General features: G+C 33.7%; 1 protein-coding gene across 2 annotated transcripts in view; it reads left to right on the top strand.

Annotated features, from left to right (window-relative positions):
- Positions 1-25,972, top strand: part of UBA6 (ubiquitin like modifier activating enzyme 6) — a 66,361-nt gene that overhangs the window by 5,757 nt on the left and 34,632 nt on the right. For both annotated transcript variants that reach the window (XM_031942747.1, XM_031942748.1), the window contains exons 3-14: positions 5,096-5,190; positions 5,451-5,479; positions 5,715-5,809; positions 6,722-6,833; positions 9,309-9,389; positions 10,705-10,827; positions 15,875-15,998; positions 18,556-18,659; positions 21,226-21,288; positions 22,529-22,605; positions 24,221-24,287; positions 25,094-25,237. In XM_031942747.1, coding sequence (XP_031798607.1) covers positions 5,096-5,190; positions 5,451-5,479; positions 5,715-5,809; positions 6,722-6,833; positions 9,309-9,389; positions 10,705-10,827; positions 15,875-15,998; positions 18,556-18,659; positions 21,226-21,288; positions 22,529-22,605; positions 24,221-24,287; positions 25,094-25,237 — 1,114 coding nt within the window. The remainder of the gene's footprint in view (positions 1-5,095; positions 5,191-5,450; positions 5,480-5,714; positions 5,810-6,721; positions 6,834-9,308; positions 9,390-10,704; positions 10,828-15,874; positions 15,999-18,555; positions 18,660-21,225; positions 21,289-22,528; positions 22,606-24,220; positions 24,288-25,093; positions 25,238-25,972) is intronic.

The following is a 25,972-nucleotide window of genomic DNA, read 5'->3' as shown; positions in this document are numbered from 1 at the left end:
TCTCTTAGTTTAGAATTAAGAAATAGACAAGTACATATATAGGTATCTACAAGATACATAGTACATATAAGGTAACCTTAGAAGAGAAGGTGCTAACAGCTGGAGGTATGGAGGATAGGAAAACCTCTTCCAAAAGGTGGTCTTTGATTTGAAGCTTGAAGGAAACAAGTTTCCCAGAGGTGGATGTGAGGAGAGGAGTATTCCAGGTCTGGAGGACAGCCAGTACAGAAGCAGAAAGACCAGAGACACTATATCAGTAGTTAAGTGACGGGGAAAGGGGCAATTTGGGAGGGAAAATGTTTCATATGTGAAGTGATTTGTGCCCTTATGATGGCTTTGGGACTTGCAGTTCAAAAGGGAGAAGAGATGTAGGATGATGGAGCCTGAAGGAATGGCAAGTCAGGTGACCTGGGGTTGTCTGAGTTCAGCTAAGAGGGGAATCAGTGTATAAGGAAAAACTGAAAGCGAAATTAGCAGTAAGGAAGAGGGATGTGGTTTCAAAAGGCATAAGTCAAGATGTTGACCATTTAAAGACAGACCTCAGTGACTTGAGCAAAGATGTGGAGAAGGGATGGCCTCTGTTACCTCAATTGTGGAAATGGCAGGGACTTCCTCAGATAGTGGTATCATAGTTAACAACAAAAATATATAATATCTTAAAGATAATTTACAAAAGATGCAAAAAATGGGAAAAGTCATCCTGTAACAATTACAGCATTGCTTTAGGAAGAATAAAATTACCTAATGGAGCAATTCACCATCTTGTTAACTCTGAAACTGCTCATTTAGGCACCACTCCCCTTTGTTTTCTGGTATAGTATAAGGCAGGACTGTCTTACTTTTTGTAATTGAACACTTCCCTCCACCCCATCCTTAGTGCCTTTTTAGTGTCTTCTCTGCATGTATAGATAGTTCTCAGGAAAGATTAGGATATTTTAAATGAGCTAGATATTCAATAAGAGTTAAAGTTAAAGTATGAGAACAAAAAAGCTGGTAAAATATACAGAATGTCAGTCTAGGGATACGATAATTCCATTATATTCTGCCCAATCAGTCTACATTTATTCTTTTCTGACCAATGCATTTTAATGACAATACCAGTAAGGGACAAAGTATTCAGAGTTCATGATTTAGAATTATAAAGGATTCTTTAAATCTTGCCATAGCATCAGTTGTTGGAACTTAAAAGTCTTTTAAAGAGAAGATCCAAAGAAGCCATGATAACTGTCTTCTAGTATTTGAATAGTCATATGTTTAGGGGATTACATTTTCTTGAATTCAAAGGACAAATCTAAGAGAGTGGGTGGAAGTAACAGAAATCAAGATTTAGGCAGGATTTAATGGGAATTTTTCTAAAGTTAAAGATAACCAAAAGTGAATATTTTTAATAGATTGGTATATTTGAATATATTGGTAATATCCATAATAATATCCATATCCATATATATATATATATATATATATATATATTTTTTTTTTTTTTTTAAGGCAAAAGGTGGGCAGCTAGGTGGCACAGTTGTGGCTAGAGCAACAGCCCTGAAGTCAGAAGGACCTGAGTTCAAATATGCTCTCATACACTTAACACTTCCTAGCTGTGTGATCCTAGGCAAGTTATTTAATCCCAATTGCCTCAGCAAAAAAGAAAGGAAGGAAAGAAGGAAGAAAGGCAAAAGAAAAAATTAACAGTCTCTGCTCTCAAGACAGTATCAGGAAGATAGTTTCTAAACAACTGTATATAGACAAGATAGACAAATGAGAAATTAAGATTAGTCTCAGAGAGAGTGCACTAAGATTTAAGAAAGGCCAAAATTAAGGATTTAAGTTATCTAATTTATTAATTATTAGTATTTTCCCCAATTATGCATAAAAACAATTTTCAGCATTTTTCTTTTTAATTTTAAATTCCAAATTCTCTCCAACCCCTTATTGAGAAGGCAAAAAAAAAAAAATTTATGTAGGTTATTATAAAAGTTCAGTCGTGCAAAACCTATATCTGTGTTATATCGTAAAAGAAAAACACATACACACTCGTCTTCTTTCCCTCCCATTCCTCCCCCCACCCCAAAAAAAAGTATGCTTCCGTCTTCATTCAGATTCCTTAAATTCTTTTTTTGGAGATGGAGAGCATTTTTCATAAGTCTTTTAGAATTGTCTTGGATTATTGTATTGCCGAAATAAGTCATTTACAGATGATCATCATACAATATTGCTATTATTGTGTATCATATTTTGGTTTTGCTCATTTCACTTTGTCAATCCATGTGGTTTCTGTAAGTATTTCTGAGAGCATCCTGCTCATCATCTCTTATACCAAAATAATCCTCCATCACAATCATATGCCACAATTTGTTCAGCCATTCTCCAATTGCTGGGCATCATCTTAATTTCTAATTCTTTGCCACAACTAAAAGAGCTTTTATAAATATATAAATCCTTTTCCTTTTTGGTTTTTTATCTTTTTTGGGATATAGATATAGTAGTGGTATTGCTGGGTCAAAGGGTTTTATGGCCCTTTGGACTTGATTCCAAATTGTTCTCCATAATAGTTGGATAAGATCACAACTCTACCAACAGTGCCTTACTGTCTCAATTTTCCCACATCCTGTCCAACATTTGTCATTTTCCTTTTCTGCCATATTAGCCAATTTGATTAAGTGTGGGATAGTGCCTCAAAGTTGTTTTAGTTTGCATTTCTCTAATAGTGATTTAGAGCATTTTTTTTTCATGACTAGAGATGGCTTTGATTATTTTCTTTGAAAATAATTCATATTCTTTAGGCATTTATCAATTGAAGAATGGCTCTTATTTTTATAAATTTCTCAATAATATTTGAGAAATGAGGTCTTTAAAGGATGTATCAGTCCTTAAGGAAAGACTGGGTAATGATTTATTAACTTTGTAGTAGAGGGAATTTTTGTTTAAGTACATGTTAGATTGGATGGCCTCTGAGATTTTTTTTAAACATTCTAATTCACCTTCTGTAGTTCTAAGGAGCATCTGAGGGGAGGGTTCAGTAGATAGAGCGCCAGATGAAGTCAGGAAGACCACCATTCTAATCTGACCTCAGATGCTTGATAGCTATATGACCCTGGAAACCTTTTTTGCCTCAGTTTGCCACCTGTTGAATGAGGATAACAGAACCTAAGCTCAGAGCTGCTATGAAATTCAAATGAGATGATATTTGTAAAAATCCTTCACACAGTGCCTGGTACATAGTAAACACTATAAATGCTTATTCTTTTTCTGTTCCCTCTTCATTCTACCTCTTTCCACCAATCAGTAGCCAGTCACTTGTCCAAGTCTTAGTGAGTCTACATCACAGTATCTTTTACAAAAAAATCCATCCTCTACTCATAGGGCACCACTCCAGCAACCAATCTGCAAGCATTTATTAAGTACCTATTATATATTTAATATACAAAAAACAAAAAAAATGAAAAAAGCCCTCCGCTCTAAGAGCTTACATCCTATTTAGAAAGAAAACAAATATGTGTAGTATATTTACAAATACAAAATAAAGAGTAATTTTGAGAGATAGGCACTCCCCACTAGAAGGATCAGGAAAGACCTCTTGTAGAAATTGGTATTTTGAACTATACTTGGAAAGCAATTGGGAATCGAATTTGTGTGGGAGTTGGAAGGGAAATGCATTTCAAACCTGAGGTCTAGGATATAGAATGTTGTATGTGAGCACCACAGGAGTGATTGGACCATAGAATTTAACACCCTCCTACTTGATCCCCATTCTTCCATTCTCATTCCTCTCTAATCCGTCCTCCATACAGCTCCCAAATTGATGTTTCTAATCTGATTGATCTCTGTTCCTGAAATCTTCAATGGTTCTCAAGTCATATAGAATCTAAAGTTTGATATATAAAATCTTTACAATATGACTTTCTTTTGGCCTGATTTCCTATTATTCAGCTTTATAAATTATCTTCTAGTTAATTGTGCCATAGATACAACTTTTCATTTATCGTCTCCATGTATATGATCTGTCCCCTCATGCTTGGAATTCACTAACTTCTTTCAAAGTACAACTCACTTGCTGCCTCCTTACAGATCCTTCCCTTATTAGTACGCTTGTCTTCTTTAAGGTTTTTTCTTAAATATACTTTGTATTTACCTATTTGACATATTGTATTTCCTAGCACTCAGTGAAATAGAAACTAGTTGAGGGCAAGGATTCTTTGGTTTAATTCCTGAGTGTCTGCATTCAGAACTTTATTAGTAAGTGTGAGATCCGGGTTAGCACTAGAATCAGCCAGAGTCAGGATAAGCAAAAGTCCTTGGTCTTTATTAGGGGGAGAAGTGAAGGCGATGGACAAGACTGCTACAAGTTCTCCACCACCTCCCTTCTCTTCCTCCACCGCCAAAATGACTCTGGCTTGTCTTATTCCACCCCCTAATCCCTCCTACAATTATCTGTATACACCAAAAGATTGAGCCAGCACAGAATAGCGAGGAAGGGCCATTTTCCAAGCATATGCTAATAAGAGTATTGTCCAATAGGTAATTAGCCTTAAGTGCTCCACTGTCTGATTCCAGTGCACCTATTCAGAGTTTCAGCCCTTTTCAAGTAAGAACTTAGTAAACATTTATTGAATTGAATAAATAAGCAAGGCCATTATCTTCAAGAAATGGTGGGAAGGATTATTGGAGCACAGATTTAGAGTTGGAAGGTATTTTAGAGTTTATACAGTCCAACTTTTCACAGACTAGAAAACATGGCAAAGTCTGAATTGGAAGCTAGTTTTCTTCACCTCTAATCCAGTACCCTTGCCATAATATCACATCAGTATTTGTACTATCACAGTTTTTGTATTTAAACTTTTAATAACTAATTTTAAAACAAAAAATTTCTTAACTCCTGTATGATGCATGCAAGTTGCGTGTCTTATGTTGAAGATTTGTTTTAAAAATTAAAAGTATGTTTTGAATCATGTTGAATTCATAGAAACTTTTATAACTTCAGCTGAGGATAGAAACAGGTTACTTTTCCTCCATAAATACTGAATTTAATTATATTAGAAGTTTAAAGAAAGAATGCTTTTGTTGATGAGTTTTTCCCCCCAATGTGTTTCTTATTTTGTAGTCGACAAAGATATGTTCTTGGAGATTCAGCAATGCAGAAGATGGCCCGATCCCATGTTTTCTTAAGTGGCATGGGTGGACTTGGTGTAGAAATTGGTAAATTTTATTTTAATATTTATTTGAGAAACTAAAGTTGCAAAGTGCTTGTCAGAATTTTTAATGTGTTTCTTAATGTAGTTTTTATTTTGCTTAACTTAAAAATAAAAAAATTTCCACCAGATATTAGTTGTCTTGTGTACACCCCCCAGAATTTTTTTGTACATTCTCTTTTGAGAATTAGATGATGAGTTATCTACTTTTCACCAGTATGGCCAATAGTAAGGTATATTTATCTTTTCTTTTCCCTCCCATTTCAGCTAAGAATGTTGTTCTTGCTGGAATCAAGGTATGTGGATAATTGTATATGACAAAATAATTATTTGTTACAACCTAGTTCTTGTTCATTAATGCTTATACCTTATTTGATTATTTTTCTCAACATTTTACAAACACACACACACACATATATATATATATATATATACACACACACACGTGTATACACATATATGTAAACATTTATTTAAATGGTGTTTTTTTTTGTTTGTTTGTTTTTTTTTTTTTTGTATTTGTTTTTGAAGGCACTTACAATTCATGACACAAAGCAATGTCAAGCATGGGATCTAGGAACTAACTTCTTTATCTGTGAAGATGATGTTATAAATAGAAGAAACAGGTCTGGACACATTTTATTATTTGATTTCTCTTCCATATATGTTTGTATTTCCATAATCCAGAACTCAAAAGAACTAAAGCTTTTTAATCCAGAAAGTCTTAATTGTACTGATTATTTAAACTTCCTTTGCCAGTGTTTGTGAAGATCGCGTATTTTAAAATCAGTCTGAGTCAGGAATTCAGGTTAGGGGAAAATCGTCAGTCTTTATTCTCAGTGAAGAAGGATCGGAGGTGGAAGAGAATGGGCAATAGCAATGTGTGTAGCTGAGTCAAGAAGCTAGTTAGACCAGCAGCCACATGACCAGCAGCTAGGAGTATGGAACCCAGGCCCAATCTCTCCCAGCTTCTCTTCCTGTCTCTCTCTGCCTCCACCCACCCAAATCGTCATTTCCTATACAACACGTCAGGACTTGCACGCAGAGTGGGCAGGGACCATTCTTTATCCAATCATGTATATTAATAGAGTATAGCCCAATTACTATTTAGCCTCACGTACTTGGGACCTCAGTGCATCAACTCAAACCTCAGCCCATTACAAGTGTTAATTTGTCTAACTTTCAGCATTTTCACAAGAATGAATAAATTTGAAGTATCAAGGAAACATTTATCATACTCACTAGTTAGAAACTCAAAATCCAGCCTTATACAGGGAATTTCCATTTAATTTTAATATTGATCTGAAAATGTCTCACAGAGCTATGGGCATATCCTTTGAGATTGTGTAACTACTGCCTCATTAAATGATACTAGGTATTTATCAGGTTGTTCTTTTATGCTTTTAAACATTTTTATTAAAAATTCCCCTGAGGTTTCATATTTCATTGATTCATTGAAGTATTTGGCCAGAAGAGTTTATTGCAGTATATAAATGCAGCTTATCTTCATTGGACAAATTATGTCATTTTAATTTCAGAGCTGAAGCTGTTATTCATCATGTTGCAGAGCTAAATCCATATGTCCATGTCACATCATCTTCTGTCTCTTTAGATGAAACAACAGACCTCTCCTTTCTAAAACAGTATCAGGTAGGTGACTTTCAGATAGGCAATTATATTTAATGTTGGTATAATTCAAAATAATGTTTAAATGGTCATACAGTAAAATCCATTTACTATAAGAACTATAATGGACCAGAAAAAAAAATTACTTGGAGTCATGTTCTTTATGTCAGTAATATCTGAACTTTTAAAAACCAGGGTTTTTCTAAATCCTTTAACACATGTAGTAGTGATTTTTTAAATAACAGTTCTTGAAGCATCTTATAAGCCACATACACCAGCAATACTAAAGTAAATGTCTAGAAATTTCCTGTGAAGCAATTCCTAAAAGCAAATCATCATGTTAAAGAATCTGTGATTTGATTTTTTCTCACTTTGCATTTAAAGATTTTCACCAATACTTTATAGTTTAAAAAGGGGGTGTGGAATCCTTCTATTGACTTATTACAAAGAGTAGGTATCCTCAAATTGTATAAGGTTTGTCCTAGGCCTTAGACCAAAAGTTTGAAACTCAGCTTATAAGAATATTCCATAATAATGCTTAATTTGTCTTTTATTACATAAAAATTGGGGAAGTAATTTACTATTTAGTGTTCTACAGTCTGTGCTTTGTGATATTTATTGATCTTCATTTAGAAGATTCTACCCACAAAAACCAGAATCTTACAATATGTTGTTTACTTTCAATTTTCTGTGAATTGCTCACATTCATTATCATTACTTTGGTTGATGGATGGACAGAGATGATCTGTTTCCTCCCTTCACTTTCCTTTTCAGTTTAACCCCTCCCCGCCTTTCTTTTTTCCTGAATATGAGAGAACTGGCCTCCATCCCTGAAACAGAGCTATGCCTTTGAATTGAAATTCCATTATCTTTTTCTCATTTGCCATCTTCTTAATCACCTGCTTACTTCTCAAACCTACTTTTTTCTTCCAAATCCTTTGCCTTTTTGGTAGCAATCAATCCACAGGCATTTACCAAGAACCTTCTAAATGCTAGATACTGGAGAGAACAAGATCCAGTTCTACAACTCTTGTATTCGAGGAACTTAACGGCATGATGGGAAAATATGTCTGTTTAAAAATTATGCAAAATATATATCCAGCTTTTTAGAGAGTCACAATTTTTTGGACAATCCTCTTTCCCTTTTCTTTGTGTGTTCCAAAGCTTGTTCCATTTGGGGCCAAGTTCAGAATAAAAGAGATTTATTATTAATGTTTAAAAAAAAAAAGTAAGGATCTACCAATTAATTATGAATTAGGACTTTGGATTTTATGGAAAAGTAGAAGACAGTTATTTGGTTTTTGTTTTTCCTCAAGGTTCTTCTAGCCTATGATGAAATAACTAAAGGATATAATCTTTGGCTTATACATTTTTGTAATCTTGTATTTTTGTCTCAGAATGCATATATAAAAGTGTTGAATATGCTAATATAGAATAGTTGTATTTTTGTGTGCGCATTCTTAAAAACCTTACTATCCCCCTAACTTTTTAGTATTATTTCCCTTCTTGTATGTTCCCAAACTCTATATGCCTTATTCCTCCATAGATATGTATAAGTTGTCTTCCATGCCTGGAAAATGCCCCTTCCTTCTGATTTCTTAGAATCCTCATCCTCCCCTCAAGGCTCAAGACAAGTGACACTTCAGTGAAATTTTGTCTCATTCCCTCAGTTAGAATTTTCCTAGAATTTTGTCTGTCACCCCCCACCCTCCCACCCCCGTACCTTGTAATCTGTTTATCTACATACTGTGCTGCCTAGTACAATACAAGTTCCTTGAGAACTTCTTTTCTTTATATTCCTAGCACCTTGTCCATAATAGATGCTTAATAAATACATGTTTAGTGAAATTGAATAATTCATCTTTACCTAAGGATCTGTTCCTAGATAAGCAAATGATTTTGAGATCAAATACAGATCCTTTGTAATAAATATGTAAAGTATTAGTGCTGTCATTTACATGTTAATTGTTTTCAAACAAGGTTAGTTTATGTCAGTGGGCAATAACAACTTTCACAAAAAGTGAAAACCAGGGACCCCCTTAATAATTTTTAACAGGTAGTATAAAGTAAACTATATTTGTAAACTTAGAATTGATATGTTGGAATCGTTAATAATAGATTGTTCTGAAAGAGCAGGTTAGACAATAAGATTGTTCCTGTAGAGAAAACTTGAGTCAAGTAATTTATTTAGAAGAAAGAGCACTAAATTAGGAAAACCAAAGTTATAGCCAAGAGTGTATGGATTTGGGAAAGTCCATATATTGGAGATTTCTTTGTTTTTTGATCTTGAAAACTAGTAGAATACCAGATTGGTATTTCTGTTTGGTATGGTAACTTTAGAAAGGGCAGAATGAAACAATTTTTCCAAGATGTATTTTCAGATTATAAATACATTATAAATAAATAAGTAAAGTCAGAAATGGCAAACTTATAGAGAAATGTTGCTTAAGGAATTATAGTAAGCTTCTAGCATTTAATCTCATGTTACTTCCTCAACAGTGTATAGTATTGACTGAAATCAGGCTTCCATTGCAGAAGAAGATCAATGATTTTTGCCGTGCACAGCACCCACCTATTAAGGTAATGCTAAACAATTTAAATGTGTATAGTCAGAGGCACAAAAAGACATTACTACATTGAAATCTTTGGGTATTCATTAAATTGTGTAAGAAATTAATGATAGGATGACCAAATGTAAAATTTGGTGGGGGAGAGCATTGTTTCCACTCCACGTTCACTTGTGCTATCATAAAAATAAAGAACTTTGATTTATAATCAGGTGCTGAAATTCTTAAATTGTTAATTTTGGAAATGTGGAGGATGTAAAGAGGTACAGGATTCTGACCTCAAACATAGAATGTTTCTTGGGGGTGTTTTTCCTATAATTAAACATATTATGTGATTTTCCTGCCATTTATTGTTGCAAAATAAGAAATAGAGCTTTCATAATTGGGTCTATCTAAGAAATTGTTTAACCAAACTGTAAGTTGTACTTAGTAACAGTCAGTGTTTAAATTCTGTATAGGCAATTTTTTTTTTTTTAACAAACTGCCTTTGAACAATGAAGATTGACAATTCATTGAACATGAGCATAAAATGTTATTTCCTGAAATTTGTACTTTTTTTTTTTTTTGACTTGCCATTATACAGTTCTGTAATTTACATTTTTATTTGGTTATATTCCATCTTGGAAATGACAGATTCTTGTTTTCTCCCCTCGCCTTAATTTTTTAAATACACTTTAAGGGATAAGAGTTTTCTTACATCAGAAGCTATTCCACATAGATTTTGTTCATGAAGTTTTCATGAAAATAGTAATCAGTAATAAAGAGCAATACAAAAATAACATGGATGTTTATTATGGTCTCAGACACTGGCTGTGAGACTATGAGCAAGTCTCTGTTGGCCTCAGTTTCCTCATGTATAAAATGAGGATAAAAATAGTACCTGCCTCACATAGTTGTTGTGAACGTCAACTGAGATAATTATTTGGCACAGTGTCCAACACATAGTGAGTGCTATTTAAATGTTAGTTATAACAATAATTCTTGTTGTTATTCTTACCATCCCACCTCTACTTGTATTCCATATAATTGTACTGTACCTATTTTTGCCTCTTATCTTCAACCTTATCTCTTATTGGATACATAGGTGTCCTGTTTTCTATCCACTTGACTCAGCAGAGTTAAATTGGAAGTGACAGGGTATCATGAAACAAAAAATCTTGTTATGTGTTTGAGGTATATGAGCCATGCTTCTCTAATAGGAAATATAGGACAAATTTTGAATTACTGCCTTGCAAATTTGAGATAGATTGATGTTACTAATAGAAGATAATAGGTTGTTACAAATTTTTAGTTTGGTTTTTTTTTTAAACTTATGTTTTATTTTATAGTTCATCAGTGCAGATGTATTTGGAATTTGGTCACGTTTGTTTTGTGATTTTGGTGAAGAATTTGAAGTGCTAGATACGTCAGGAGAAGAACCAAAAGAAATCTTCATTTCAAACATAACACAAGTAAGAGATTGAATTTCAAACTTAATAAATATTTCCTATAATAAATTTTGAGTACTTTTAAATTTAACACCTTCCTCTTCAATTTGATAGTGATAGATGAAGGATATTAGAATTATTTGACTATAATATTGCATTCAATCTCCTGTGAAAGTTTTCCTTGGAAACCTGGTAGCATGGAGGTGAGTTTCTCTGATACTTGAAGACTTATGCATTGAAACACACCTCAAAGTTCTGAGTATGGACATGGATACAGGTGGTATAGCTGTCATCTCAGGACAAACCTAGCCTAAGTTTGCTGAAGAGGCTCTCCACCAGGAAGTTGAACTAAGTAATGTTTTTATTAGCCACAACTATTTATAAGGATAATTTGTTGTATGTAGAGGGTTTGCCATCTGAATTAGTAGAGGTTGTATGTATACCACTAAAACCACAGATTCTTAGAAATTCATCAGATTTCTTTATGAAGAACTCCATTATAGTAAAATTGAAGCTCTTTTGCCTGCCTTTTTTTGGGGGGTCGGAAGGGGGGGACACTCTGTAATCAGACACCACCTTATTTTTGCCAAACTGGAATACTTCCTTGAATAAACTTTGTTCTTTTCTGCTTCCATATCATTATTCATATTGATCCTAAAGGTCTTATATATTTTTAGTTTCCTTCTCTTAACTCTGTTGAACTTTTACTCATCTTTAAAAATCCCTCTGAAATATTACCTTCTTTATGAAGATTTAACTTTCCCCTTCCAGTTCCACATAACCTTTGTTTTATACTTTTCTAATGCATATAAGTATTACTGCATCCTTGAGTTGCAAAATAAGTAACAAGTAACAAAAAAAAATGAAGTAACTTCATAGTTGAGTTTAGCTTAGAAATTGTTTTACTAAATTACTTAATATCAGTAATTGTTTAAATTCTATATAGGCAATTATTTACTTTTTTTTTTAACAAACTGCTTTTGAACAATGAAGATTGACAGTTCATTGAACATGAGTTCAAACTATCTTGTATCCAAGTTTCACATCGATTTCAATAGGAGGCTATTCTGGTGAATTGAAAATGGTGATCTAAATTAACCTGCAGTGTCATTTTGTTCTCTGCATGCCATCACTGTGTTCTTTGCCCGTTTTTTAATGTGGAATTTAGTCTGTCCTTCCTTACATATGACATTAAATGATGATTCTAAGTTTGCTGTCAGAAAGAGAAAGGATTTCAGAAATGACCTTAGTCTAGCACTGTTATTTTAGAAAGGAGTAAATAAAACAGAATAAAGTACAATGAAATAAAATAGAATCCTCAAGTTGGAAGTGACCTCAGTAGCTATCTTGTCCAAAAATAATCCAAAATATGTTCTGTTATAACAGTTAAATTGTGGTCATCCAGCGTTTGCTTGAAGATTTCTCATGAGGGAAAGTCCATTCTTGAGACAGTGGATTCCACTTTTGGGCAACTATAATTGTTAAGGCACCCTTTTCCTGACATTATGTCTAATTGTATTTCTTTGTAATTTTCACTTAATTATTTCTGAATCTGCCCTGTGGAACCTAACAAAACAAATATAATCCTTCCATGTGATGCCCCTTTAGATGTTTGAAGACTGCTGTCAGATCTCCAATACCTGAGACTTTTCTTCTCCAAGCTAACTATTTCTAAATCCTTCAAGTAATGCTCATTATGATGTGGAGCCATAAGTCTACATTATCCTGCTTACATCTTTCTCTCTGGCCTTTAACTTTTTGGGATCTCTAAACTGAGGTACCCAAAATTGGATATTATATTCCAGTTGTGATTTGACTAGGGCAGAATACAAAAAGAAATATCATCCTTACTCCTGGAGTCTATATCTTTCTTTATGCAGCCCAAGATAACATTAGCTTTTTTTTGTTGCCACATTATACTGCTGCCCTCAATTCTTTTTGAGACATGCTTCTGTCCAATCTGCTTCCTCCATTCTATACTTAACAAGGTATTTGTTTTTTTTTCCCAACCTGAAGACTTTACAGCCATCTCTTTTGAATATAATCTTATTTAAATATGAGCCCAGTGTTCTTAAAATGTCAGGATTGGGGAAGTTACTCTTTTCTTACTCACATTTGATGTGTTAACTTATTTCTTATAATTTTTATATTCATAAACTCTAATCACTCCTGACAGTATTATCAGCCTGATGCAGGTCCTTGTCTCCTCATCCCTGGACTATTGCAGAAGCCTGCTTATGGCCTCTATGTTACAAGACTCTTCCCATTTGAGTCCATTCTCTATTCTACATACCATGTCACATCCACTTACTGGGCTGCTCAGTCAACTCCAGTAGCTCCTTGTTTATCTCTAAGATCGAGTCAAAAATTCTGTGGTGGTTGTTCAAAGTCCTATTCACAACTGTTCCTTCCACCAACCTTTCCAGTCTGCTTATCCCTTCAATACACACCCCATCCCTCCATATATTTTTCAGTTCAGTAATAGTGGCCATCTTTCTGTTCCTCACACAAAACACTCCATCTCCCAGCTCTGTGTATTTTCACTAACTATGCTCCATGTCTGGCATTCTCTTCCTTCTCACTTACAGTCTTTTCTGCAGGAAGCCTTTCCTGATCTGCCTTAATTCTCGTGCTTTCCCCTAGTTGATTATTTCTAGTTTATTGTGTATGTAGTTTTTCTGTATATGGTTATTGGCATATTGTCTTCCCCTATTAAATTCTAAGTTCCTCAAGGACAGGGATTATTTTTTTTTTTATGTTTCTCTGTGTCTCCAGCCTTTAGCACACAGTACATGACATATATTAGGCTCTTAATAAACATTCATTTCCAGTTTCTCTTCACATTTGATGAGCCCGCTCTCTGTGTCTTTATCCAAGTCATTGATTATTATATTAGGAAACACAGATCTTGAGTTACTGCACTGTAGATCTTCCAGATTGACTTTGAAGCAGTAACAACTACTCTGAATCTGTCCTTTACAAATTCATTCCCCTGTCCTATTATTTAGACTACATCTCTCTGTCTTGTACTTAAGAATGGCATGAGATACTTTATCAAATGTTTCTGAATAACATATAAGTATAATATACTTTTGATCTGCCAGTTTTGTAATGCTATCCAAAAAAAGGAAATAAGGTTAGTTTTGCATGACCTGTAGTTAAAGTTGTGCTGAATCCTTGTAATGATCACTTCTCTCAAGATATTAAAGTCACTCTCACTTATTTGAAAATGGTATCTTCTCTCTTTTTGGAAAATTGGAAAATTTACCCTTCTCCAGTCTGTTCCAACTTTAATTTTAAATGATCTTTCACAGATTACTGACAATAGTATACTCTTAAAAGCAGTATCCTCAGTCCAACCCTGTGCAAGTCAGAATTTTTCTCTAAAAGATTCTAAGGCAGTCCTTGAGTCTTAGTTGACTGAGAGGACTAAAACTCAAGCTATTGACTCCCTTTTTTGTCATCTGAATACAAAGCAGCCATAAGGAACTCCAAGAGCTCTCTGCTATTTGGTTGATAGACCACAATGAGCAGCTCAGACAGAAAAACCCAACCAAGTCTATTAAAGGTGTCTTTGATGCCTATTCTTGTTGAATATTCTTCTCCACTATTATGAAGTAAACTTTTTGTTAACTGTCAAATAATTTTCAAGTGTTTCATTTTATTCCAATTTCGATCCTAAATTCCAAAGCATCTGGTCTGAATCAGGTCCATCCTGGAACATAAAGCAATCTTATCTTTTAATTATTCCACATCTGGGCATGTGTTGGTGAATTCATTACAGGTGGCAATTAAGTACTCTTACACTGTCTCCTTGTTTGTATTGGGTGTCACCTACGTTGTCATTTTGTTCAGTGATCTGCAAGGTAAAAACCATTAGCAGAATATTTTTGCAGGATCCTGCCACACATTCTTCTATTTATCTTTTTGTTACTTGCCTTTGTTTCCATCTTCTGTGTTGTGTGTCTTTTAAGTTCTCTTTGAATATATTCTTGAGAAAACTTATTTTCTTCCTCGTGAGAATTATTATTTAGATTTTTCTATGTTTAGAATTTTATTTTTGAGAATGTCCCATTCCTCCTAGACTGATTTCTTCTGTAGAATTATAGACCAAGGGATCCTTCCTATCATTCTCATCCATCTTTTTACATATAACAAGCCTTTGAAATCAGGTTTACTAAATTCCCTGACTTGTGTCCAATGCTCCTCTTTATCCGTCACAAGTTCTAGGAGGAAATGGTAACTTCATCTCAAGATTTCCATCATTTTCACCTGCCTGTTAATATAAATTAGATTCAGTTTAGAAGTTCCACTTATTGGCTTTTCTAGTTTTTGAAAGATAAAATTATCTATACAAATGACATTTTTTTTAAATTTCTCAAACTTTCCTAAGTTGCTTATTTTAGTTTTAATTAGTCCCAAAGTTAGGAATATCATCTTTATTATCCAACAAATAACAACTTTCCCTTTTTTAATTTGGTCTTTGACAGATTTCAGTGGCAAAAAGAGCCAAATAGAATATTTTTTTTAAATAACTCTAATAAACAAATACTTTTTGTTACATATTTTTTTCAATACTGCCATCTGTATAAGCTTTCCCCCAATAATTTATTTCATGCAGTAACCTTTAACTTCTCTGTGAAGTTTGAGAAACTGAACACTAAAGTGACATATTAACTAGAACCTGATTAAAGCATAAAGGAGTTAATAGCTTCCTGTCACTTGAATTATATGCTCGTAAATACATCCATGTACAATAAATGTTTTTTCTTACCCTGTTTTTAAGGGGGGGAAATTTTTGAGCATATTTCTAAAGGTTTGTGATTCATTAGCACATCTTTCTCTTTTTTCTTAGTTGGTTTTTCACCAACCTGTCAGTTTATTTTTTTGTTGCTTTGTAAGTAACATTCAAGTAAAATTCTCTAGATCTTTTTTCCCCCTCTTGATTTTTATTGTATTGGCTATTGAAGGAATTTTAAATGATGAGGCAAAAATTTTGAATAAAGATAATTGAGACTGGGCTTTGAAAGTTTTTCTTTCTTCATTAACCTTCTAGCTAATTTACTTTCAGGCAAATCCTGGAATTGTAACTTGTCTTGAAAATCATCCACACAGACTTGAGACGGGAAATTTTGTAACATTTCGAGAAATAAATGGCATGACGGGATTAAATGGATTCGCAAAACAAATAACTGGTAAGCTGATGGCATGTGTTCTAAACATTCAAGTTGGATCTTTGACCCATTTATACAGTTCTGATATTCTCCTGTGGTAGAAGTTACAATTCATTTGTTCACCTTCCCATCCTTTACAAATCATGTCCATATATTAATAAGTCTTCCATAAGTATTCCATCTGATATGATGGGAACCTTATTTTCCAGGTATCAGTGAAATACAGACTATCAGTTATCTTTTGTTTTCACATACATTTGACTCAATTCTTTTTCACAGAATGTCCTTTAAACAATTTGTCTACAAATTGTTGCTAACATGCTGTAGCATATTCTGGCATGCTATCTCCTCCTCCTTTTACCTTGCAGTGAACCACAGCTTGATTCTTTAAAGCTTCTGGTGCAGCCCTGCAGCATCATTAGGAGAATATCATTGTGATAAAATGGATCTTTGTTTCAAGGAATTACTTGAGGTCATTAAAAGCAATACATGATGTCCTAAATATAATCAGTATGAAACAAGGTTTAAAGCTCATCAGAGTTATTTGCCATGTTTATGGATTATGTCTAGCACAGAATCCAAATTGAAGAAAGAACTCCCAATAGAAAATGAGATTCTTTAGATGCTCCTGTTTGCAATGCCATTATGCTGACTATTATAGAATATTGCAAACCCTTCTAAAATATTCCGTCATTAGTCAAAAGAACTTATCCTGATTTTCCCAGAGGAAAAACTGAGATGGAAGAATGTTATAGGCCAAAACTCTAAACTTGAAACAAGTATTCTTACAAGGTATTAAGTCAGTGGAATTAATAAGACAATGGTTGTCTAGTTTAGCATGGTACTTAATAGTTCTCTAGTTCAGTACATGTACTTACTATTTAATATAGTTCTACAAGATTGACACCTATGATAATGTAATTATGAGAGCATATAAGCTGGGACAAACTCAGCCAGAGTCAGAACTAGAGAAGACAAAGGACTGGAGGTGGGAGCTCAAGCTCTCAGAGCCAAGGAAAGAGATTCATTCCATCTTCGGTCAGGTTTTGCTGGGGAACTGAGAGACGGATTCATTCACTTCATCTCAGCACCGTGGCTGGTCTGGCCTCACCTCCTGCATTTCCTCCCCACTGAGACCAAGGCCTGTCAGAGCCAGAGACAGACTCAGAAAGGCCACTCACAGACTCAGAAAGGACCCAGACACATTCATTCCATCTTTGGTCAGACTCCTGGTGGCTGGCCTCCTGCATTTCCTCCACTGAGACCAAGACGGGTCTGAAAGGCTCTCCAGAAAGCTGCTCCAGGCAAGGAAAGTAGATAGTGAAGGAGATAATAAGGGATTTGGACTTTAATACCTGACTATTCTTGTGGTGATTGCTCTGCTAAAAAGAAAGTTGCTCCAAGACCTCCAGAAAACCAAACAAAGAATACTACAGAAAAATGTTTATTCAGGCTATGCTCTATGGTAGATTGATATAAGGACCCTATTTGTTAAGAAGTACAACTTAACATCTTGAGACATAAGTTGGGGCAGCTAGGTTGCGCAGTTGATAGAGTATCAGCCCTGAAGTCAGGAGAACCTGAGTTAAAATCTGATCTCAGACACTTAATACTTCCTAGCTGTGTGACCCTAGGCAAGTCACTTAACCCCAACTGCCTCAGCCAAAAAAAAAGAAAAAAAAAAAAAGAGAGAGACATAAGTGTGGCTTAGTGGGGAAACTTCTTGTACTTGGAAAGAAGAATGACCTCCAATTCTCATCTATATCTTGAAATTACTATATCTGTGACCAGGGACAATTAAGTTACTTAAAATTCTTTGAGCTTCAGTGTCCTCGTCGGTAAGCTGTAAATTAATGGCTCTAATTGTGTAGATTAAATGAAATAACATATATAGAATATTTTTAAAACTTAAGGTAATATTTAACAATTTTATGTTGCTATTATTTTAAATGGATTCACACCCAAAAACCTAGTAAGCAAGATTTAAGTATTACTTATAAAATAAAGAGCCAACTTAACATAGCAGAAAGAACACTGGACTTATAGGTAGGATGCCTGGTTTTGAGTTTCTTCTCTAAACTAGCTGTATGACAAGTCACTTCAGCCTCTCAGCTTCTGTTCATTGATCTAGAAAATAACAGGGGATATACTTGCACTCTTAGGTACTGTGAGAAAAGGCCCTTTATAAGCCTTAAAGCCCTATGTCAGTATGAGATCATATCTAATTATCAGCAAACCAATAATTCAGTTTATCTACTTAAAACTTTTCATTCATAGGTACTTTAGAGAATTAAAATAATTATACAAACATGTTAGTTTTCTTTCTTTGAAAAAAAGAAAATTTTAGGAGCATAATCTGTATTTTGACTTTAACTGTTTTGAATGAATATATCCTTTGATATTATTGTCGTTATAGAACCTAGAGGATAATTGCTTAAAATAGACTATAGTTCAAAATTTAAAATGTGGTTGGATGCTTGATTTAAAGGAAAAATAAAGTGTAGGGGGAAATAGTCGTGCCATGTGAATCCTGTTTAGGGTATAATGGTTTCTGTATTTTCTTTTTTTTTTTTCCCAGTGGTGTCACCATTTTCTTTCAGTATTGGTGATACTACAGAAATGGAGCCATATTTACATGGAGGTATAGCTGTTCAAGTTAAGACATCTCAAACATTTTGTTTTGTAAGTATTTTGTTTTGTGGCATACATATTTATATTGAACGATCAACAGAATCCTTCATGAATAAATAGAAAGCATATATCTTCTATTATTAGCCAATTAATTAGAGCTTCAACTAGAATTCAATTTTGTTTGTTTTATCATTCTACACCAAGGAGAAGGAAGTAAATTTTAAGAAAATCATTTCCAGAATTTACTTTTTGTTTCTTTTCTTTTTTTTTTTTTTTTAAGAACTTTGCTAATGATTTTTTAAAACTTGTTTGAATTCAAATCAACATCTTTCCATCTCTTCTAGTAGTAGAGAATGATTGTTTAATATTATGGTCCTGAGTCACTGAAACATTCTGAATTGTAAACTAAAGTGCCAACATAGTATAGTTGAAATAAGCATTAATTAGATTTGGAGTCAAGGACATGGCTGTGCTGCATATCACTTTTGTACTTTGGAACAATATACTTAACTCGCACTAAACTTCAGCTTCCTAATTAAGAAATGTGAATGAGAATCATCTCTATTGTCTCACTTCAGTCCTTATATTCTACTTATTATTTTAGGAGTGTGTGCGAATGTAATGCAAATGTAATTTTTTAAAAGATTTTCAGCTAGTATAATGTACTTCTCTGAATCATTAGCTTCTTTACCTAAAAAAGAAGTGAACTTGGATGTTTCAAAAAGACCTTTTTAGTACCAAAGTTCTGTGACATAAATAAAAAGAATTTTGTATTTGAACACTATTAACCAAAACATTCAGTTGCATTAGGTTTTATTTATTTCCAAGAAATTTAATGAAACACACATACCTAATACAATGAAGTAGGAAGGTTCTTGTGCTAGATTCTGTCATTAAGAAAGTTAGCATAGCTTGAACATTTTTTTGGTTAACTAACAAGTAATATTATGGATTTCAGTTAAATTTATCCATATGTTTAATGGAAGTAATTGAAATGTTTTCTTCAGTTTTACAAAAGAATAATACAAGGAATGTATGTTTTGGAGAATAGAATAGTGGTCTTCTGGTAGTAGAATTTATATTAAACTATTGTGTCTAAAGAGAATATATTAATAACTCTCCATTGAGATCAAGAAGAGTACTTGTTTTGGGAATTTGGGGAGGAGTTGTTGGTTTGGCATGAGAAAAATATTCCAACCTAGGAGATATATACTGGGCTAGCACTTGAACTACACTGCAAAAGGGAAACAGAAAAATTCTTCTGAGAGATAGATTTGAGGAGAATATCTTTCAGACCTCCAAGAACGCTGATGTGAGTGCATGCTATCTTGCATTCCAAATTGTTTGAAAAGACTTAACACAAGTATATTTGAAAAGATAAGCTGGAACCGTGTTGTAGAGAGCCTTAAGTACCAAGCTAAGGAGAATTGAATCCTAGAGACCATAGACATCTCTTGAGGACTTTAAAGGAGAGGAGTAACAGTGTCAAACCCACATCTAGGGATATTAGTTTGACATCTGTTTGGAGGATCTATTTGAGAATGGAAAGACTGTAAGCAAGGGGCCAAGCAGTCTTGTTTCAGTTGTCCAGGCTCAGACAAAGGCTAATGAAGGTCTGAATAAGATTTTGCAAGGTGGTATGAAGTAGAATTATCAATATTTGACAAATGATCAGATAAACGTAGTGAGAGAGAAGAAAGAGTTTAGAATAACTAAAAAGTAATAAATCTGGGCAATTGGAGTAAACTAAATGTATATTCTCAATTTTACTATGTTGCTCTTTTATTCCTGTTTGTTAATGAGTAAGTTCATAATATGCATAGATTATTTTTGAAAAATACTGGTTATGGTCTCAGTAGAACCATTGAGGTGGTAGAGTCATCAGCATGTAAATGTAAATTTTATTGTGGACATGTTAGGTTTGAAGTGCTGATAGCACAAGTAGGTAGATAGGTTCATCAGGCAGTTGGCAGTGAGGAACAAGAGTTCAGGAGAGATTAAGGCCAGGCTAGTAGACTTCATATTCATCTGGATAGAAGGGAGAGAATGTGAAGAGAGAAGAGGAGAAAAGAACCTTTGGAGCAGAAATGGGAAGGGCTGATATTTTATTTTGGTTATATTTTTTTGTCCACAATCTAATTTCTTTCAGCATTAATCTTCTTTCAAATCCCTAGAAAAATGAACACAATAATTGAAAGATTTTGTTGTTATTATTGTTGTTTTTGTACCAACCTATTATTTCATTGTTATAGAAAATTCCCAATAAGTAAATTTCCTCTTTTAAAGTATATCAACAATAATATCAGTCTTGGAGAGGTTGCCTTCAGCACTCAGAAAATTGCCTTGAGTCACTTAGCCAAAAGATATTGTGGCTTGATTTGAACCCTTTCTTATTCCAAAACCTGCCCTTTTATATACTCTTCCATCCATTCTATCATTGATTTATATAGAAATTGTTTCTCAGAGTAAATAGAATATTTATCTCCCCTTTTTTGTATGCCATTATCATGAATTTTTCTGAAACTTTTTTTTACTGATATCAATTACCAATTTATAATAATACACTTTTGTAGAACTTAAGTACTTTATTATTTTCTCTTTTTTCCTCCTTTATTAGGAATGCCTGGAGAAGCAAATAAAACATCCAACATGCCTTATTGCTGATTTTAGCAAACCTGAGGTAATTAATACTTTAGGGAGAATGTGTCTGTTTTAAAGTAGAATATACCTCTGTGTTCATGCAAATGTTACATTATTAACATTATTATATAACATTATTAACATAACTAAGAAATCCTTTAAGTGGTTCTGTTTAATATTTTCCTAGCAAAATCCTGGCTTTATATGCAAATTAGGCCTTCAGTAAATATAGTTGTATTGGTAATCACATTTTTTTTTTAATTCAGTTACATGAAATAAGTTTGGGAGATTTTTCAAACTCACTCTTAAATTCTATAAAATATATACATTTTTCTCTTCATAATATAACACTTGTTAGGTGCTTAGTAGATACTTGGTATAATTTTATTGATTCAAATATATAGCTTTTATTAAATGTACAAAGAGTATAAGAAAATATTCTTAAAATTTCTTCAAGGAAAGAATTACAGTTTCATTCTGAAGTGGAAAAGCACCCCAAATGGGACCGTGAGAAACATAATCTTGAATCTTTGTAGTTAGAAGTTTATTGCTAGTTCTTCACTCCCTAATGCAGATAGTATTTTTAACCCAGATATACTGTCCTGAGAGTCTTGAGACCTTGACAACTTGATAAGCTTAAAGAAATGCTGCTTGCTGCTGCCTGAGAATGACCCCCTTAGAGTGATAACTATTTTTTGCCTCCTGTTTAGAATAGAAATTCCTTTATTATGACAAATGTATCAAGAAACATTTTGATGTCTTTCTCTTCTTTCTGTAAATATATGGCCCTGAGACCACTCATTACTGACCCCTCCAGTGTTGGTGTTAGGGTTCAGTTGCTAGCTAGCAATAAAGGCTCTTAAAACTTCATTATTTTGGCTTCCCTGTTTTTAACTGAAAGCAGAAGATAAAGGAACAAAAGGGCAAAATGGTGGTAGAGGATCTGCTCAGTATACAGACCTTACAGTATACAAACCTTCTCCTAAGGACCTGTGACCTACATTCTGGTGGCAAATTTAACTACTATTAATTTGTTGAGTAACCTTGTTAAGACTTTTAGTAAAACAGGGACTTTGACTAGGTGGTCTTATGGTCCTTTCCATCTTTGAGTACATTATCTCTTGGGGGCATATTTTTCTCATCTGTAAAATGAGAGGCAAAAACTTTATGCTTTCTTCTTTCCTATCTAACTTTGTACAGTGGATCATTTTTAATATTAAATATTAAGAATAAAAATGCGTATTGATATTGTATTGTGGTTCCCTTTTTCTTCTGAATAGGCACCTCTACAGATCCATGCTGCCATGCTTGCCCTGGACCAATTCCAGGAAAACTACAATCGAAAGCCAAATATTGGGTAATATATTTTGAGTGGTGTCTTGGGTGTGTTAATTGAAATTTGAACTATTTAACCACCTTATAAGAGCATTGTTCTTTCTTGACTTAAAAGGAACAAAGCGATCAGTTTTTTTAAAAAGACATTCTCCTTGCCCAGTGAATCATTATTTTGTAAAACATCCATATATGATGGGTACTGATCAATAAGCCTTTAAGTTCTAGAATTCAGCTATTTTTTGCTTTGTAGTCTATGTGAATTTAAACATTCTAGAATTTGGGGGGCACTTTTCTAATATATATGTATTAGATTTTATACCTACATGAGAGAGAGCTAATTTAAAATCAAAATGAATACAGTAAAAAAGCAGTATGGCAAAGTGGCGAGAACATTTGGGCTCCGTCAGAAAGCTTGAAGGAGACAGTTGTCCCACAGTGTATCTCTGCACCCTGCCCTGGGCAGGGCATAATCTTGTCAGCACTGCGCCACTGGATGTCATTCCAATTCTTGAACATAAGTATTCTGGTAATTTTGTTTCCATTATTTAGTAGTTTTTTTTTTTGTTTTTTTTTTTGTTTTTTTACTTTTAAGTAAATCACTGTTTACCTCAGGTTCCTAATCTGTATTTTACTTGCTCTCTACTTTGTCAATTGTGAACTTCAAATGAGATTATGAATATAAAAAGGCAGCCATGCCTTATGATACAATGAACATATTTTTAAGGCAGAATTTGATAGTAGTACTTGAGAAAATTGTCACATGGGTCAAATTTTAGAGCCATGGTAGTAATTATTAATCCCTTAACATCATTTTGGTACTTTCTTGTTCCTTTTCTAAAATTCATAGGATACTTAGTAGTAGTCCTTCTTCCTCTTCTTGATTGAACTTTTTTAAAAAAAAGTTTTCCAAAGGCTAATTTTTGATGAGGAGAATATATTCATTTATAAATGTACATTTATAAAACATCTGTATTGTACCAAGCACAGTGCTGAATCCTGGGAATAAAAAAATAAAAATGAAATAGTTCTTGTTCTCAAAAAGCTTACATTCTGTTGTAAGGATACCACATGTACACAGATAGATACAAAGTAACTTCAATGGAAGTAGGAGAGAGAATACTTACCAACTAATATGTTTCAGGAAAGGCAGTGTATGAGTGGGAAAGATAGATTGGAGCCAGCTTTAAATAATTAATAGAGACGTTTATTTTCCCCCCTATGATTGGGATGCTACTGGTGAATTTAGACATGGTCAGATGTTAAATTCAGGAATCTTAGAAAAATAGTTGAATTATTACATGTTAAATTATCGCCTGAAGTTATTTGTAGTAAGTAATATTAGCTGGCATTTAAAGTTTAGGGTCATACATTCTGTACTTTGATCATCCTAATAACCATAAAGGTATTATTATCCCCATACAGAAACTTAGGCTCAAAGAAATTAAGGTAGTTAAACAGCTAATTAAAATATCAGAGCTGGGTTTTGAGCTGAGGCATCTCTGGATTCCAAGTTCAGTGTGCTTTTTCCAACCACACTGCCTCCTCTGTTTATTAGTTTAAATATGAATCCATGTAAAGTATTATACAAATTTGAAACGTGTTGATCTTTAATGGTTCTTCTTTGTGTTACATACTAGGTGTCGTCAGGATTCTGAAGAATTATTGAAATTAGCAACATCTATAAGTGCAACCTTGCAAGAGAAGGTAAGTGTTTTGTAAGCTACTACTTGCAGCCTTTCAATTTAACCAACATTTATTAATTTCTCCCCTTATCAGGAGGATGATTATTCCTATTAGAGTAACTCCATTTGGAAACCAGAGCCCCTTACCTTCTGACTTTATCTTATCTTTCCAAGCTAATATCATAAAACTGTTTCATGTACTCTGTACTTCTGTACTCCAAATAGACTAAAATCCCTGGGATTCCCTGTCTATGACATTCTACACCAACTCATGCCTCTCACCTGGAATGTTCTTCCTCTTTGCCTCCATTTCCTAAGACTTTTAATCTCCTTAAAGACAAAACTTCAATGCCCTCTCTTACAGGAGGCCTTTCCTGTTCCCACTTGTTAGTACCCTACTCTATCCTAAAGTACTTAATGTTTATTTTGTGTACATCTTATATTTACAGAATTGTGTCCATGTTCTATACCTCCCATATACACTCCCTTCTACTCCCACTAGAATGTTAACTCCCTGAGGAGGGACTGTCAATTTTGATTTTGTATCTCTAGTACCTCACTAATAGCACTTTCTACATAGGTTTTTCATCCTTTTTGATAGGTTAAGTACCTACTGTGTAAAAAGGTTTATATTATAAACCATAAGCTTATGTGAATTATGTTGTGAATTCAGAACTTTTTACTGCTTCAACAATTTTGAAGTGCATTTATTAGAAAAGTTTGGGGCAGCCTTTTTAGAAGTAGACCTATGATAATGTCAGTACAGTTTTAAATGATCTATCCCATAAAAATACTGCTGTTGGTCTTTTTTTCTTGATTATTTTTCAGCCTGAAGTAAATGTTAACATTGTGAATTGGCTCTCCTGGACTGCCCAAGGCTTCTTAGCTCCACTAGCTGCAGCAATAGGAGGGGTTGCCAGCCAAGAAGTATTGAAAGCTGTGACGGGAAAATTTTCTCCCTTATGCCAGTGGGTTAGTTTTGTATTTTGGTACTGTTTATATTTTAATAACTTCTATTGAACGCTGCTATTTTATGAGTTAGTAATGTTCTTAATGTTCTTCCATCGGTTGTTTTTTTTTTTTTTATAATTTTACAGATCTAGATCAATACAAACCAGTATTGCCTTAATGCCATGTGGTGATCTGTATCAGTATTATTTTTGTTACATTTAACTATTTTATTGATGCTCTTCTTACATTACTGTTACTTCTTAGTGATTTCTTCCCTTCCTCTAATAGAACCCTCTTTAGTAACAAGTACAGTCATTCAACAAAAATGAACAGATTGGCCATGTCTTTCTCATTCCATGTTTATTTTCCACCCATCACCCTTGTGCCTATGCTCTAGGAGAAAATATGCTATACTATATAGTCTTCCAAAGTCATGGTTGGTTGCTGCGTTGATCGGAGTTCTGAAGTCTCTTTTATTTTCCTTTGCATTAATGCTTCAAATATATTTTTATTGATATTTTCTTTATTGTAACATATTATATGTATCTCTTTTCCTCCCAAAAGTCAGCATAACTAAACAATGCATTGAAGTCTGAAAACATATATAATGTGTAACAACTGTGGATCTTTCACTTTCCTGAAGAGGAGATTGGGAATGTCTTTTCAACATTTCATTTTAATTCTACTTATCTTTATAATTTTTTTTTTACAGGTACTTCTGATTGTTTGGGTGTGTCATTCTTTCAATTTACATTG

Source organism: Sarcophilus harrisii, chromosome 6 (genome assembly GCF_902635505.1).
Source record: "Sarcophilus harrisii chromosome 6, mSarHar1.11, whole genome shotgun sequence".
Lineage (NCBI taxonomy): Eukaryota > Metazoa > Chordata > Mammalia > Dasyuromorphia > Dasyuridae > Sarcophilus > Sarcophilus harrisii.
Note: the sequence above shows the minus strand (reverse complement) of the source record. Positions and strands in the feature narration are given on the sequence as shown.